At 38.8% G+C, this 17,342-nt stretch overlaps 1 protein-coding gene across 1 annotated transcript; it reads right to left on the bottom strand.

Moving 5' to 3' along the window:
• Positions 1 to 640: 640 nt before the first annotated feature.
• apof (apolipoprotein F) lies at positions 641 to 5,622 on the bottom strand. The gene is made up of 2 exons (XM_026945510.3): positions 5,479 to 5,622; positions 641 to 3,845 (listed from the first exon to the last, which is right to left on the bottom strand). Exon 2 carries the CDS (start codon positions 3,815 to 3,817, stop codon positions 2,588 to 2,590), a length of 1,230 nt encoding a protein of 409 aa, XP_026801311.3. The 5' UTR covers positions 3,818 to 3,845; positions 5,479 to 5,622; the 3' UTR covers positions 641 to 2,587.
• Positions 5,623 to 17,342: the final 11,720 nt, after the last annotated feature.

The following is a 17,342-nucleotide window of genomic DNA, read 5'->3' as shown; positions in this document are numbered from 1 at the left end:
AACATCTGCTATGTGAAATAGCTTATTCAGGACAGAACTAAATAAAAAACAACATGCAATTTTTATGTCTTATTTTTAAAATTATTAACATTTTGCAGATTCTGCAAGGCGTCTTTAAACTTATGATCACAATTATATAATACGCTTGTATTGTTACGAATAAAAAAAACATCATTACTCCTGTTTATAGCAAAAAATTATATCTCACTGGCCAATTTTGTACCACATCGTTTTTAAACTCTGGACTCTGATTGGTCAGAAGGTGTTGATTAATTTTCTATAACAGCAGCTCTGACAGTAGCGCAGGTTTATATTGATGTGCTGTGTTACAGTCAGAGGTAAAGCTGTAACTTTAAGTTCTTAAATAATTAAAAAATGATTATTGTTAGGAAATTGCTGTGGTATAAGGGGAATAAAGCACGTGCTGTTATAGGAAGCTGATCAACGTCAGGGCTGATAAGAGTAACTCCACTTCATCACACCACACCGTTTACTGTAACAGCACAATGCACAGTGTTTTATTTTCACTTAAACCACTTTATGGAACAGAAAACACATATTTATCTCCACAATAAAGTCACGTATGGACGAAACTTATTTTCATAGACAGTTTCAGAACAAAAGTAAAACGACTGTTCCATACATTTAAGTAGGAAATTTTCCAATTTCTTTATTTCTATTGCCATAAACACCTGATAGTAACAGATCAAACATGTATAAAGTTATATATAATGCATAATATACATTGCAAACAATTGTATATTAGTAGCATAGTGTTTTTGTTTGATAGTTTCTTAAAAAAAAAAAAAAAGATGAGTCATATTGTTAAGAAATTAATTATCTAGTCAACTAAAAACAAAAACATTTATAGAGGTCTTGATTGAGTTTGTTCACCTGAAACCTGTGAAGAGTCACGAGTCCAACGCGATATCTTTTAACTACACAGCAGTAGAGCTGGTTTTTTATTTACTTTCTGGTATTTTATGGACGTTTTTTCACTGCACACTCAAAAAACTAGAACTAAACAGGAAGTAACACATATATCCAACATGGAAGACGAGTTTGGACAGCAATCAATCATCGGGGTTTTAATGAGATCACTGTGATGAAATGAAACCAACTGTTGGTGAAAATATAACAACATGAAAATATAACACAGTAAAAAAAACTCTAAAGTCACAGAACTGTTGCAATTTGTTGTGTTTTTATCCTCAGATCAGCTCCGGGATGTTCTTTAGATTAATTTCATTGATGTTTTGGGAACGAAACAAATGAGCTGAGCTAAGTGACTAATTTTACTGTATGAATGTGTGATGATGTGTGAAAGAAACTCTGTAAAGGAAAGTCTGGCTTCAAAAATAAGAAGAACACATCTACAGGAAGCTGTAGTAAAGTAAAATCAGGATTTGCTGTGACATTTTGCCTTTAAAGCTGCATCTTTATCTCAGGTTCACTGTCGTATTATAATGAAATCAGCTGGAAGTTTTTCCTTCATTTTCCAGAACCTGCTGCAGTTCTTCTGTTTCTGCAGTAAAATCAGAAATATGGTTTTATCTGAAAAATACTCGAGTGCTGAATATCATCATCCTGATGAACAGCAGTTGGAAAAGAAGTTTTTGTCTCGCAGGAAGCCTGTGTGAGACGTCATGCTCCCCGGGTGGTAGCTGTCATGTGGCCAAGACTAAATTGGGGAGAAAATGGGGAATTTTTTTTAAAATATGAGCAGTAGAAATAATCCCAGGTAATATACATCCTGTATGAAGTGACATGTCGGTAAGGATTGCATTATGGATGGCGCTTCTTCTTCTTCTTCTTCAGTATAAAGACGCTCGCTCTTTTCTATCATCTGCCATCAAAACTAAAGTGAAACCGAGTTTAAAACACAGAACAATAAAATATAGACTATGTTTAAAAGGGCGTGTCGGAGAAGTAACGCTTCCAGGGGTTTAGTTTAGTTTAGTTCTGGGTTTAGTTCCTACCACAGGTGCAGCTACAGACCTGTTATGATCATGTGACCTACTAATGATCACGCACGGCCACGCCCCCTACAACAAGTACTTCAACTTTTTTGTGTGTGTGTGTGATGAGCGTGCATATATTGTGAAGACACACCCTTCTCTCTGTGTAAATATACAGAGATCACTTATTCCACGTGAATTGATCGGAATTATTACACACATCCTCGGAAAATTTTGGACCATATATAAAAACAAGAAATCATTTTAGGTCCTCAAGAAAAAAGAAATTAGTATTAATACTGGTTTAATAAAAGAAATCAGTTGTATGGTGTTACTTGAAGAGTAAGTGAAGAGTTTTATGCTGTTTGAAAGGGTTTTGGATGGAATTTTGCTGCCTTTGTGTGAAATGATGTATATATATGTATATATATGATTATGTATGTTATCATTGTATGATTAAATGCTATTAGCTCCGCCCCTGAATACAAATTAAAGAAACACCCAGCTGGAAATGTTAGTACCTTTGGAAAAAGCACCTTTGTATTTTCTAGTGCTAAAAGTACTGTTCCTGTGGTGCAGTGGAAAAACATCCAATGATGAGCTAATCATTAGTTTATAATCATTATTTATTATGATTGAAAGCTGATGGTTCCGTCCTCCCAGCTGTTTTGGTTCAGGAGCAGGTCTTCCTCCTGGTTCATTCTGTTCAGCAGATATTTTACTCCTGCTTTTACGCCTGTTTTAAGCCCCGCCCCCAGGGCGTATCCGGCTATGCCCGCAGTGCCGCCTGTGGCTGCCACGAGAGCGTCAGTTCCCAGATCCACGGCGCTCATCAGGGCTCTTTCTTTCGCTGTATCCGAGCAGCTCATGGAGGCGTAATAAACAGCCGTACCCAGGTTATAGAGCGTAGAGACAGCAGGGATCCACTCCACGACTTTATACACACGCTCCTCTTTTTCATTTGTACAGCCTGGCTGAGGAGCGGTGTGTCTGCGCCAGCGTACAGGCCACGCCCTGCAGCTCTGAATCCAGCTCTCTGATTGGTTGGGAGGAGGCGATGGCATGAGCCAGCTGCCGGATCTGAGGACGACGTGGTACGACTCAGGGCTGGTGGGATCTTCCTGCGTCACGCCTGCGCAGACAAATCCCAGATTTCGGCAAACATGCTTTGCTTTGCTTAGACGCATCTTTCCATGATCAACCTTCTGACCTAATAACATCGTGTCCTTCATCCTCATCCAGCCCTGACATCTCTTCTCCAAGCCAGGAACATCTCCACCCACATCTTCTTCCTCCACCAGCTGTTGGATGTTAAACATCACGGCTTGCAGGTGGCGCTCCGACTGACCGCTCAGTTTGGACCGAATGGATGCGGAATTTGAACGATGTAGAGATGATTTTCTCATCAGAGCAACTATGTCCTCCAGAAGCTCCTGTGTATCGTCCTGACCCAGCAATGTGAACAAGTTCCTCACCAGTTCCTCGGCTTCAGGTTCACATCCTGCAGACACCAGTACAGGCACCATGACCAAGCCCAGAAGCTCATGCGAAAACCCCGCCCCTTTCCAAGGCCCCACCTCCAAATCCACACAGCTCAAGTTCCCATGGAGATGCACAAGACCGTGTAAAGATTCCGCAAGGCCAGAGACCAGATGCCGGATGGGGTCACCGTGAGGTTCTTCATCTCGGATGGACCTTGCTTCCTCTGGTGGGATTGGAGATGATGACGGAGGAATGACAGAGAAAATGCCAGACCCAATTCTGTTCTTGTAGCGAGGAGGGGGTGGAGCTTGAGAATGAACCAAGTCAGACAGCAGGAAGTGGATCAGAATCAGGAAGCGGAATTTGTGACCCCCCATCGCTGTGATCCAGTAAAAAGTGAGAATTCTGGGACACAAAAAGAGGGAGGGAGAGTCAGATAACAGTGCTGGAAAATATTTCAGTAATGTGTACCTTGGGGAGTATGTACTTCACCTGAGTGTCACTAATTACTTAATTACATAATTAGTTAATTATGTAACTACAGAATTCGTTAATTATTTAATTATGTATAATTAGTTAATTACTTAATTACCACTCCATCACAAAACAAATTTTTACCTCTTCACTTTCAGGTTTCATTTTGTCCTACCACTCTCACTACAACTTGAAAACATTATGATAAATCTTTTATCATCATTTCTGTGTATATTAATTTATTATTATGTAACAAATAAAACACTCTCTCTATGTGTGTGTGTGTGTGTGTGTGTGTTACAGTAAAATACCGTAGTGACGAGGTGGTGTGATGAAGCGGAGTCACTGTTACCACCCTGAAGCTGATTATTTTCCTATAACAGCACTTCCCCTCGTGTTTTATTCCTCGTACACCACAGCAATATTTTTAATTAAAGAACAACACATCATGCTATTTATCCATGTGTAGCTACATTTAATGCTGTAGAAGATCCGCAAAACCAGTTAGTTCCTGTTCTCACTTACGTTATAGCAGCTATAAACAGTCGTTATCTCGCCAGCCTCTGTTTTTTTTCTCTCTCTTGAGGTTAAAAAGACAAAAAATGCATCTTGTCACTTACAGAGGAACCACAAAGAAGCGTAAACTCCTCTGTCCTGAAGATGTCGGAAAACGTAAAGTCACAGCTTTACCTCTGACTGTTACAAAGCGCTGACACTGGAGACTCCTTCCAGAAATGTTAAATAAACATCTCCTTACAGACAAGTAGAACTTCGACGGCAACAGCGTGGATGGAGACGTCTCCTAGTCCTAACTAGTCCTAGCAAGTCTAGTCCTTCTTGTTGCCAGATAATGTCAGACGTTTGACCTTGCTGTGACTTTGGCCCTGTTTGGATCAATTCCAAAATCAGTTTATTCACTAGTTAAAATGATAATTAACTTATAAATCCATCAAATATTCAACCACTCGTTCTTGACACGAGAATCTCAGACAGACATGCAGACAGACAACTCGAAAACACAAAGCCTCCACCAGCTAGTGACGGAGACATAAAAACTTCACTATATCAACGATTACACACGTTTTTTTTTTAAGTCTGTTTATGTGTAGCTCCATCCACACTGTGCTGTACATTTATTTATGTGAGGTTTATAATAAATCTCTTTTTTTGAACAGTATCATCTCCTTTTGTTCTGTTTGTCGAAAACCTCCATGAAGTGCAAACAGAAATGTCCTGATGTTAGTGTACATGGCTTTTGGTCTAATGCCAGGAGCACAGTTCACAGTCTGGGGCGTTTTCACAGTCTGCTCACATTCTGTAGCTTTTAACATAAAGCAAAAAAAAAATGAATATAGTGTATCGTTTGTTTTTTATTTCAAACTGAATGAAATGTTTTGGCTATTTGATTGTATTTACATACAGAATTTGTCGTACGCTGTTTGGGAGGAAAAATTGGTTAAATACACCAGCTTAGAGTCTTCTTCAGCTTTACTTCAATTACTTTAAATATTTTTTTAGACAATATTCAAACTGCACTGAAAATAAATATAAAGTTTGCGCTTACCTTATTTTCCTCACAGCAAAAGTATGTGTGGTCTCTCTCTCGCTCTCTCTCACTCTCTCTCACGTGGTGTCTCTGGATTTGTCTGTGTTTTGCTGTGTGTGTGTGTGTGTGTGTGTGTGTGTGTGTGGTTGGGAATGGGGGTGGGATTCAGGGATTCACGTTGAGAGGATCATCCATGCTTTCCAAAGACACACTGTTTATCCGGTCTTTCGTCCCGTCACTCTCTTTCTCTTTTTCTCTTTTCTGTTTCTGACCCAGATCTTTTATAGAAGCTCCTCTTTTTGGGCCTCAGAGAGAGAGAGGGAGTGTGTGTGTGTGTGTGTGTGTGTGTGTGTGTGTGTGTTTTAATTTCTGTCTCATATTTGTATGGCTACTCAGTGAATACATTACGAAGATCTACAGGAATTAGTTGTGTGTGATTAATGAAGAGGAGTGATGTATATAATGTAAATCAACTGTCCTGTTCATCTTTGCTCATAAAAGTCTGTTACACTGAGTTTAACACGTTAGTAAATTTGGGCTTCAAAGCTGTAAACACACAAAAAGCAGTAAACACACAACACAAAGCTATAAACACAACACAAAGCTGTAAACACACAACACAAAGCAGTAAACACACAACACAAAGCTGTAAACACACAACACAAAGCTGTAAACACACAACACAAAGCTATAAACACACAACACAAAGCTATAAACACACAACACAAAGCTATAAACACAACACAAAGCTGTAAACACACAACACAAAGCAGTAAACACACAACACAAAGCTATAAACACAACACAAAGCTGTAAACACACAACACAAAGCTGTAAACACAACACAAAGCTGTAAACACACAACACAAAGCTGTAAACACACAACACAAAGCAGTAAACACACAACACAAAGCTATAAACACAACACAAAGCTGTAAACACACAACACAAAGCTGTAAACACACAACACAAAGCAGTAAACACACAACACAAAGCTGTAAACACACAACACAAAGCTGTAAACACACAACACAAAGTTGTAAACACACAACACAAAGCTGTAAACACACAACACAAAGCTGTAAACACACAACACAAAGCTATAAACACAACACAAAGCAGTAAACACACAACACAAAGCTATAAACACAACACAAAGCAGTAAACACACAACACAAAGCTATAAACACAACACAAAGCTGTAAACACACAACACAAAGCTATAAACACAACACAAAGCTGTAAACACACAACACAAAGCTATAAACACAACACAAAGCTGTAAACACACAACACAAAGCAGTAAACACACAACACAAAGTTGTAAACACACAACACAAAGCAGTAAACACACAACACAAAGCAGTAAACACACAACACAAAGCTGTGAACACACAACACAAAGCTATAAACACAACACAAAGCAGTAAACACACAACACAAAGCTGTAAACACACAACACAAAGCTGTAAACACACAACACAAAGCTGTAAGCACACAACACAAAGTTGTAAACACACAACACAAAGCAGTAAACACACAACACAAAGCAGTAAACACACAACACAAAGCTGTGAACACACAACACAAAGCAGTAAACACACAACACAAAGCTGTGAACACACAACACAAAGCTGTAAACACAACACAAAGCTGTGAACACACAACACAAAGCTGTAAACACACAACACAAAGCTGTAAACACACAACACAAAGCTACATATGATTACGATCAGGTTTTGTAAAGTAGGAAGTGACGCAGAGGGAATTCTCTTTACTGTTGACTGTGAGTGCGCCACCATGTTGTTGTGACGTCGAGTGTGTTTATGTCAGAGAAGTCACACTCACGAGGAGTTCCAGGTTGGAGGACATTCCACTGCACTTTTTCCATGTTGGAGATCAGGTTTTTTCTGAGTTCTGCGTCCAACTGATTACAGCATAATTCCTCTACCTCATCTGTTTCCATTCGTCTGCTTCGTCTGTTTCCCTTTTTCTATCTCATCTGTTTGTGTTGCTCTACTTTGCCTGTTCTCATTCCTCTACCTCATCTGTTCTTCTACCTCACCTGTTGTCCTTCCTCTACCTCATCTGTTCTTCTACCTCACCTGTTGTCCTTCCTCTACCTCATCTGTTCTCATTCCTCTACCTCGTCTGTACTCCTTCCTCTACCTCATCTGTTCTTCTACCTCACCTGTTGTCCTTCTGCTACCTCGTCTGTTCTCCTTCCTCTACCTCATCTGTTGTCCTTCCTCTACCTCGTCTGTTCTCATTCCTCTACCTCGTCTGTTCTCCTTCCTCTACCTCATCTGTTCTTCTACCTCACCTGTTCTCCTTCCTCTACCTCATCTGTTCTCCTTCCTCTACCTCATCTGTTCTTCTACCTCACCTGTTGTCCTTCCTCTACCTCATCTGTTCTTCTACCTCACCTGTTCTCCTTCCTCTACCTCGTCTGTTCTCATTCCTCTACCTCATCTGTTCTTCTACCTCACCTGTTGTCCTTCCTCTACCTCATCTGTTCTTCTACCTCACCTGTTGTCCTTCCTCTACCTCATCTGTTCTCATTCCTCTACCTCGTCTGTACTCCTTCCTCTACCTCATCTGTTCTTCTACCTCACCTGTTGTCCTTCTGCTACCTCGTCTGTTCTCCTTCCTCTACCTCATCTGTTGTCCTTCCTCTACCTCGTCTGTTCTCATTCCTCTACCTCGTCTGTTCTCCTTCCTCTACCTCATCTGTTCTTCTACCTCACCTGTTCTCCTTCCTCTACCTCATCTGTTCTCCTTCCTCTACCTCATCTGTTCTTCTACCTCACCTGTTGTCCTTCTGCTACCTCGTCTGTTCTCCTTCCTCTACCTCGTCTGTTCTCCTTCCTCTACCTCGTCTGTTCTCATTTCTCTACCTTGGCTGTTTAATTCCTCCATGTCATCTGTTTTGTTCCTCTACCTCATACTTTGAACTATTTACAGACAATTAAAAGGTTTATTTTAAATGTGGTTCTTGTTAAATACGTGATAACAACAATGGAATCATTTTTAGGGAACAAATTGCACAGAGCCATTTCAGAGCTGAAAGCGTCGGCTCTAACGCGTGAGCTGAGTCGATTCACTGAGAAGAGCCGGAATTCCCATCACTACTTCGGAAAACATCTGTCCGAGGGAGAGCAGAGGGACGCTGCAGTGCAGCGAGAAGACGGAGTGTTTTTGGTTAGAATTGTAATTAGACTGAAACAAGCTGCAGGTGAATTCAGGAGAAACGGAGAGCTGGGCACGCCTCCGAGGGCGGGGCTAAAGAAATCACACACACCTTTCAGATGTTTAAATAATCTGTACTAAACAGTTGATGAAGTATTGCACAGCATTTAAAGGCAAATTGGTCGTAAATCCTGTTATGTTCTTACGCATGATCACATCATCCAGAGCAACAGCAGGACGCAAAACGCAAACACGAACATCTCAAGGTCACATCTGTGTACACAAATCTTCAGATCACTCGTCCGCCTCTGCCGTGCTCCTTTAACAGCTCAACTTCAGCAGCTGGTGCTTTCGTGGTTCAAACTTCAGGTCCGTTTAAAAATAGCTGCTTTATAATAATTTAATTTTTATAATTATAATTACTCTTTCATGTCAGTGAGATGTACAGTGTCCACACAGACGCATGAAACTCTGTAAAGATTTTAAAGATTTTAAAGATTTAAAATGAACATTGTAAATGTAAAATATCTGATTTGTCCATTAAATGTAAATTAAATCAGATTTTTTAAGGGAGAAAAAGAAAATAAAGCATTTCTTAAATTCATATAATTTAGTTTATAATTAGTTTACAAAGGCATTGCTAAACGTTTAAGCTTAAAATTGATGCCAATTAATTCAAATTACAAACTAAAATAAGCGTAGCATTAGCTAACAAATTAAATAACACTGAAATAAAGTGAATGAAATGGTTCTCAAATTTGATTCAAAGTTTCTCCAGAAGAAGGTTTTAATCAGACGAATGAGTGCAAAAGTTTTCACCCCCTTAGCGTAAAGTGAAAAAGACAGAATATAATTTCAAGCAATGAGACATTTAGTGTGTTTCACAAAAATTACTTCATTATTACAATTAACACATTTCATTGTTTAAGCTCATTTATTAATTGTGAAAAAGATAAATGACACATATAGAAGCTGAGAGAGCAGGTTCACTCCACTCACCACCAGAGTGTAAAGCCAACGACCAATCACTGATCACCACTGTTCCCGACAACCAATCACTGATCTCCACTGTTCCCAACAACCAATCACTGATCTCCACTGTTCCCGACAACCAATCACTGATCTCCACTGTTCCCAACAACCAATCACTGATCTCCACTGTTCCCAACAACCAATCACTGATCTCCACTGTTCCCAACGACCAATCACTGATCTCCACTGTTCCCAACAACCAATCACTGATCTCCACTGTTCCCAACGACCAATCACTGATCTCCACTGTTCCCAACAACCAATCACTGATCTCCACTGTTCCCAACGACCAATCACTGATCTCCACTGTTCCCAACAACCAATCACTGATCACCACTGTTCCCAACGACCAATCACTGATCTCCACTGTTCCCAATGACCAATCACTGATCACCACTGTTCCCAACGACCAATCACTGATCTCCACTGTTCCCAACAACCAATCACTGATCTCCACTGTTCCCAACGACCAATCACTGATCTCCACTGTTCCCAACAACCAATCACTGATCTCCACTGTTCCCGACGACCAATCACTGATCACCACTGTTCCCAACGACCAATCACTGATCTCCACTGTTCCCAAAAACTAATCACCGATCTCCATGACTGAAATTATAGAATTTATTTTGTTAATGCATGAATAGTTACTTTGTGGTGCCATGACCAAAGACGACTTCCTTCTGTAAGAAAAAAGGTTCTAATCTATTTTATACTCTGATAAAACTCGATTCTGTCTTCAGTAAATGTTCCATCTTTATGTAACATGTTAATGTGTAAATATTCATGAAGATTCAATGAATATGCAAATTATTCCATGATGTCACGCATCATTTTGAGCGTGCGTTATCCATCTTCACTGTTTATAACAGCCTTCATGTCCTCTGAACGTGGATCCTTTTAGCTGTAATTTTCAGCAACCTGTAACACACACACTCTCTCACACACACACACACACACACACACACACACACAAACACACACACATTCCTCCTGCCGTCTCTGTTCTAACTCTACCAGATGTCACACACCCCCTACATCTGAAAACATCTGGAGGCCGAGACGCTCAGAGCAAAACTTTTCTGTACGTTTTTGGATCGTTGCCTTGTTCCCGGATAAATCCACATTTCCAACATTTTGGAATTCTAATGTTTGGAAAATAAAGGTGGATTTTCTCCTTTTTCCATTTAAAAAAAAACATTTAGGGGGTGCAAACTTTTGCACTTAAAACTGTGGCCTCCTGAGGTTTAAACTGAACACACACACACACACACACACACACATACACACACACACACACACACAGACACAGACACGTATGTGTGGAATATTCCGGCCTCAGGTCTGTCTCTTCGGTCGCGTTGCTATGGAAACGGAGATGTAACTGGGGAATTTGTATGTTGTTATGAAAATGGGCTCGGGGAGTCAGAGACAGAGTGTTTATGAGCTTCGTGATGCTGCTAAGAGAAAAGATTGTGGTGTTTTCTGTAATAATTATTAAAACATCCATATTTCCCTCTGTAGTTGGATCAGGTGATGAATTAAAAAAAAAAATCTGATCTCCTCTCAGACACTGAGTCTGATTATTTGTTTCTAAACAGACTTTCTTGGTACTTCAGTATAAAACTGATTGAGGGGCGGGGTTTGTGAGTTCCTTATCAGCTTTGAACCAATCAGATTTAATATGCAAATTAGAAGATGTGTTTTTTGTAACAGCAGTATAACGTGTCGATTTCTAATTAATTAAAAAGAAATGGAATCGTTGGCAGATTGCTGAGGTGTAAGAGGAATAAAACACTTGAGGATGTGCTGTTATAGGAAAATAATCAACTCTCAGTAACTCTCAGTATTTTACTGTAACACACACACACACACACACACACATACACACACACACACACACACACACACAGTGGTTACTTACTTATACATGCTACACAACATGTTATAAATACATATGACTTTATACAAGCTTATGCCAGACATTATAAAGCTTTATGTACACTACATAACATGTTATGACTACAGAGTCATATGCTAAATAATGTTATGAATACATATGATTTTTTACAGATTTATTCCAGGCATTATAAAGTCTAACGCATGCTACATAACACGGTACAAATGTATTTGACATTTTAGAGGCTTTTTACAGGCATTATAAAATCTTATGCCTGCTACACAAAATGCTGTCTATGTAACTTCACATGCTACATGGCATGTTATGAATGCATATGACATTTTACAAGCTTATGCCTGGCATTATAAACTCTTGTGTATGCTACATAACATGTTATGAATGCATATGACATTTTACAAGCTTATGCCTGGCATTATAAAGTCTTGTGTATGCTACATGGCATGTTATGAATGCATATGACATTTTACAAGATTATGCCTGGCATTATAAAGTCTTGTGTATGCTACATAACATGTTATGAATGCATATGACATTTTACAAGCTTATGCCTGGCATTATAAAGTCTTGTGTATGCTACATAACATGTTATGAATGCATATGACATTTTACAAGCTTATGCCTGGCATTATAAGGTCTTGTGTATGCTACATAACATGTTATGAATGCATATGATTTGTAACTGCTACTGGGCATTATGAAGTCTTATTAATACTACATAACTTGTTATTAATTCATATGTAATAAATGATAAATACAGGGTCTTTAGAAATTGTTTCCATTTTTATAGTTATCTACAATTACACGCTCAAGAACTTTAAGAAGAGTTTATGTATCACAGAGAAGTTATAAAGTGACTCCTAGGGATTTTCACCTCATATCCATGACGCTATGTCACCTTTATTCCTTGTGGAGTCGCACCGTCGCCTCTGACTGCTCTGAGAGCGTTCCAAACATAGGTTGAGGCACCTGGAGAAATATGGGAAAGTGTGAGTAGATCATTAACGTGCCCACTCACTGAGCCAGCAGCCGAAAACACACAGCGGCGTCTCGACGCGTCTCAGGAAACACACACACCTGCGAGAACGCAGGAACTCGCCAAGAACCTTTACAGGAACCTGAGACGTCACGACGGAGGAAATCAAGGACAAAAATTCAGTTCACTGCGTCTTTTACTCGGGTACTTTGTGGTAACTATGCTGAGTGTATGAATATTACTGTCTGGTGCTCATATGTAGCGCTGCAGAAAGTATTGGCACCCCTCTGCCTCATGCATCAGTGTAAATGGAGTACCATAGGAGCTCCAACGCGCAGATATTCCTTTTATCTGGTGGTTTATTCTCAGTCCAGCAATGACACTGACAAGAAGAAGAAGAATATGTTTAATTTATATAGCTCTTTTCTCAAATCCAGCTTTCTCTTTGCACTTCATATGTAGAAGTAGAATAAGTAGAAGTATGTAAAATAAACATGTTCACAGTTATACTTTGTTTGCATTGTCTTTTAAGCGTCTTAAGTTTTAGACCTTTTGCCCACTAGATCTGGTTGAATTCAGACCTCCTCTGTCCAAACTCAGAGTCTGCAACTTAAGATCAAAAGTTATGTCTTTGGAAGTTTTTCAGTAGCGTCTAGACGACTGCCTTTAACCATTAACACTCAAATTTAAACCTGAAAAAAATCAGGGATAGAAAATACAGACTGAAGAAGGAAGCAGTGTTTTTTTTTCTTTGCTGTCATATGTAATATGATGAAACGTAAAAGCAAGATACAATTTCAAGATGAAAAATAAAAAGACTAATATGATGATGTTGAAATAAGTCTAATAGGATTCTAGTATTTTGCTAAAATGTTACTGCATGACTCGTCCTAGTTGTAACTATAATATTAATCACTGGTTTAATAGAACAAAATGGCTTCCACACTCATTATTCAGCAGCGCATAGAATAGCACATGATCCAGCGCATCGTAATGAAACCATGAGATGCTAACTCGAGGTCATGAAATGCGATACAACACTGCTGTATTGAGAATAAACCACGATTCAAATCATACCTGTGCTCATTTTCCATTGATGGAAGAGGGGGTGCCAATATTTATAGCTATTTAGAAGGTTAAACAGGCCTTCTAAATGAGTGTGTGTTTAACTACAGTTTTATGTGGTGTCTATGGTAACACAATTAACCATATGTTTCAATAGGTATCAATTTTGTTTGTGTAGAGCCTTTAACAATACATTATGTTTGTGTGTGTGTGTGTGTGTGTGTGTGTTTGGGGGCCATTTTAATAACGATACGCTTCCCAGAAGAAGCTCATCCATCTTATGACTATCCTCCTGTCCTTAACAGCAAATTTGATTATAGATCACTACAGAACACAAACATACACACTCCAGTTACACACACACACACACTTAAACAGCTTCCTGTGTATTTTGTTGCCGGTGGTGAAACTCCTCCACACTTCGGGCCGCATCGGTGTGTCAGTGAGCACCGACCAACATCGATCATAAACGTGGGATTTTCCCCTAAGCTACACTTTTATGACTGCAGTCAGTAACGCATTAGTAGTCAGGACAGCGTGACCAGCTACGAGATATTATATTCCTCAACGTGAAGCGTACCTATAAACAGATAAAAACATATGACGAGTCATTCCTAAAAAAATTAAATCTCAGCGGTATAAGAGGAATAAAACACTTGGGGATGTGTTGTTCACAGTAACACCATTACTTATTATTTTACTGTAACAGCACCCCACACACACACACACACACACGTGGTGGTTTATCGCAGGTCTGGGTATTGTGTTCGTTTTCGTGAATCGTAAATCTAACCTCACAGCTGGGAGGCTGAATTTGCAGATGCACCTGCAGCAATTAAAACGTTCTCTAATCGCAATCTCTAATATGTTCAGGGTCTGAAATGTGGCGTAAAATCTGAAAATCTCCCAGAAGCCCAATGCAATTTGCAGCAATACCTGAGGCTCCAGAGATAACACGAGGCAAATAGGATGTTGTTATTGTGTAAACTTCCTGTTATTGTTTTATCTTCTTCTTTAATGCACTGTACAGATTTCACTGAACAACTTTAATACATCATGTCAGGAAAAAAGTGTTTCATAGACTGGAATCAAACCGATTAGCTATTTGCATTTATAATAAATGCTTCTTTTTTTTTTTTTTTTTGAAAGTACACGTGACATAACACCAAACATCAGCATTTATGATTTCCGAGCTTTTTTACACCATCTTTTTTACTTGTTGAGGAATAACAGCAGTCCAAAAATGGAACTTCGAACAACATCTTGTTCATTTTTCTGCTTTTTTTAACCTTTAACATATTAGATTTTGATTTAACTGAATAATAAAATAAAGATGTGGTTTAAATATTACAGCTGGTGCATTAAAGAAAGCAAAGTCGCATCAAATTTATTTATACAGCATGTTGAACTTTTCAACACTTTGTAATGTTAAAGCCTGGAACTGAAATGGACACATGAATCTATGCAAAATAACCCAAATTACTGAAATCAATAGAGTTTGCAAAATTATTTACAAATAAAATCATAAGTGATTGCATAAGTATTCACCCCCTGTTGTTGTGAAACCCTTAAATTAGCATCAGAAGCCACATAACTAGATGAACAGAGTCAAACTGTGTGCAATTATTAAAGTGTCACGTGATCTCAATATGAAAACACATGTTCCTGGAAGAACCCAGAGTTTTTTAGAGAACATACTCTAAACACACATCATCATGAAGACAGAGGAGCGATCAAAAAAAGTCCGGGACAAAGTTCTGGGAAAAAAAATCACAAACTTTGGACATCCTGCACAGCGACATTCAATCTGTTAATGGAAAATAGAAAGAATATGTCTGTAAAGAGGAGATTAGTCAGAGAAGCAACCAAGAGAACGAGCGTAACGCTGAACATGATGCTACCACCACCATGCTTCACAGTGGTTACATTAATAGTTTCAGGTTGTAACTCTACAAAATGTGTAAAAGGTCATGGGGGGCAAATACTTATGCAAGCCACTGCAAAAGGGGGATTATGTAGTAAATGATTTTGTTTCATAACTATATTATTACTAAAATCTAAACGTAAACTAACTAATTGTGTATTTTCTCCACGTACATTTTAATATATTTGTATTAAACTTGTAATATACATTAAATTATTAGTTATTAGTTATTTATTAGTTATTTTTCCACATGAGTTTTTAATTGCTCAGGTTTTTCAGGCATTCGTTCCTTAAGATATTTCAGTTTCAGAACTAAATTTTACAGTGTTTTTGACTTCTGACACACACACACACACACACACACACACACACTGAGCGTCCCATGAGTTATACAGTGTTGTTTTTCTCACTCACACATATGATTACAATAAGCCTTGCTCGGTATCTGTGAGTCTCGCAGTGTTATTGACACGAACTCACGGGTTCGTCGCGATCTGATGTCATTTGAGGCGGAGACGTGAGAGACGGGAGATGTACGACATCCAGTTTAAAAAAAGACAGAAATGATCTCTCTTCTGTAACTAACATCCTGCTTTGAGTTCATGCCAGTCTGTGATGTCATCATTATTATTATTATTATTATTATTATTACTTTAACAGGCAATGTCAGACTTAAAATGTGGCTTGGAAAATGTTTCATCCCATCAGAAAACGCTTGGATGCTGATTTTGATGATATAAAATGTGTGTAATCAGGTTAATTTAACATGATTCACATCTTATTTATCTAATAAATAAGAAGCAGGAATAGTGAACTGCAAGGGGAAAAAGGGGGCGGGGCTAAAAGTACAAACGTAGTTAAAAATATAAGACAATATATTTTCGATGTATTACTGATTTGTTCATCAACTGAACCTCGTAAATTGGTTTTCACTATTTTTTCTCCCAATTTTCTCCAGTTCCCGCCCACCATCCAGCTACCAATCAGGAGAGGGCGAAGGCTATAACACGATTCCTCCAAGTCACGTGAAACCGCATGCATGAGCTCATGAGCCACGATTGGCTAGTTTCGCTGTAATTGATAGGGCAGAGAGAATATGCCCCTCCCACCCAGAGAGAACAGCCAATTTAGCTCTCTTGGCTCTCGCCCACAGATAGCAGTGGCATCATCTTGATCTCCAGATGATAGTTTTTTCAGGAAGCCAAGTGGGTTTTCACTGTTGATCTGCTGCTGAAATGCGTATTTAATAACTTTCTAATTATCATTAACATTAAAATTATTTGTAAAGTGTTAAATCTGACACTTGATTGTAGAACTGTTTAAACTTTTTCTCAGCCAAACGTTTTCAGTAGCTGAAATTTCAATGCATCATTAATCACTCTAGCTAACTGCTGTTAGCTTTATAGAGTACGTGTGTAATGTTAGCTAAGTGGAACACAAACACCGATAGATTTTATTTCATGTTAATGAACTCAAAACATTCTTCGTTTACCGTGACAGAAAGCGAGGACGCCGCATCAGCGCATCTTTCGATGAGAGATTACTAACGTGAGATGATGGGAAGGGGCGGAGCTTCAAGGGGTCAGTTCATATCAGCGAGTTCAAAACAACTACACAACTGTCAATCATTCCTGATTTACATGTCAATTGGTTCATCTGTCATGTTTTTTATTTAGGAAAGTATAGCAGACCCTTCTGGTGTATTTTTGAGTGAAAACTCGTAGCAACGTTTTCTGAAAATATGTAAAAATCAGCAAGTCTGGATCCGAAACACAGAC

This window comes from Pangasianodon hypophthalmus, chromosome 2 (genome assembly GCF_027358585.1).
Source record: "Pangasianodon hypophthalmus isolate fPanHyp1 chromosome 2, fPanHyp1.pri, whole genome shotgun sequence".
NCBI classification, from domain to species: Eukaryota; Metazoa; Chordata; class Actinopteri; order Siluriformes; family Pangasiidae; genus Pangasianodon; species Pangasianodon hypophthalmus.
The sequence above is the reverse complement of the archived record's forward strand: the minus strand, read 5'-3'. Positions and strand labels throughout refer to the sequence as shown.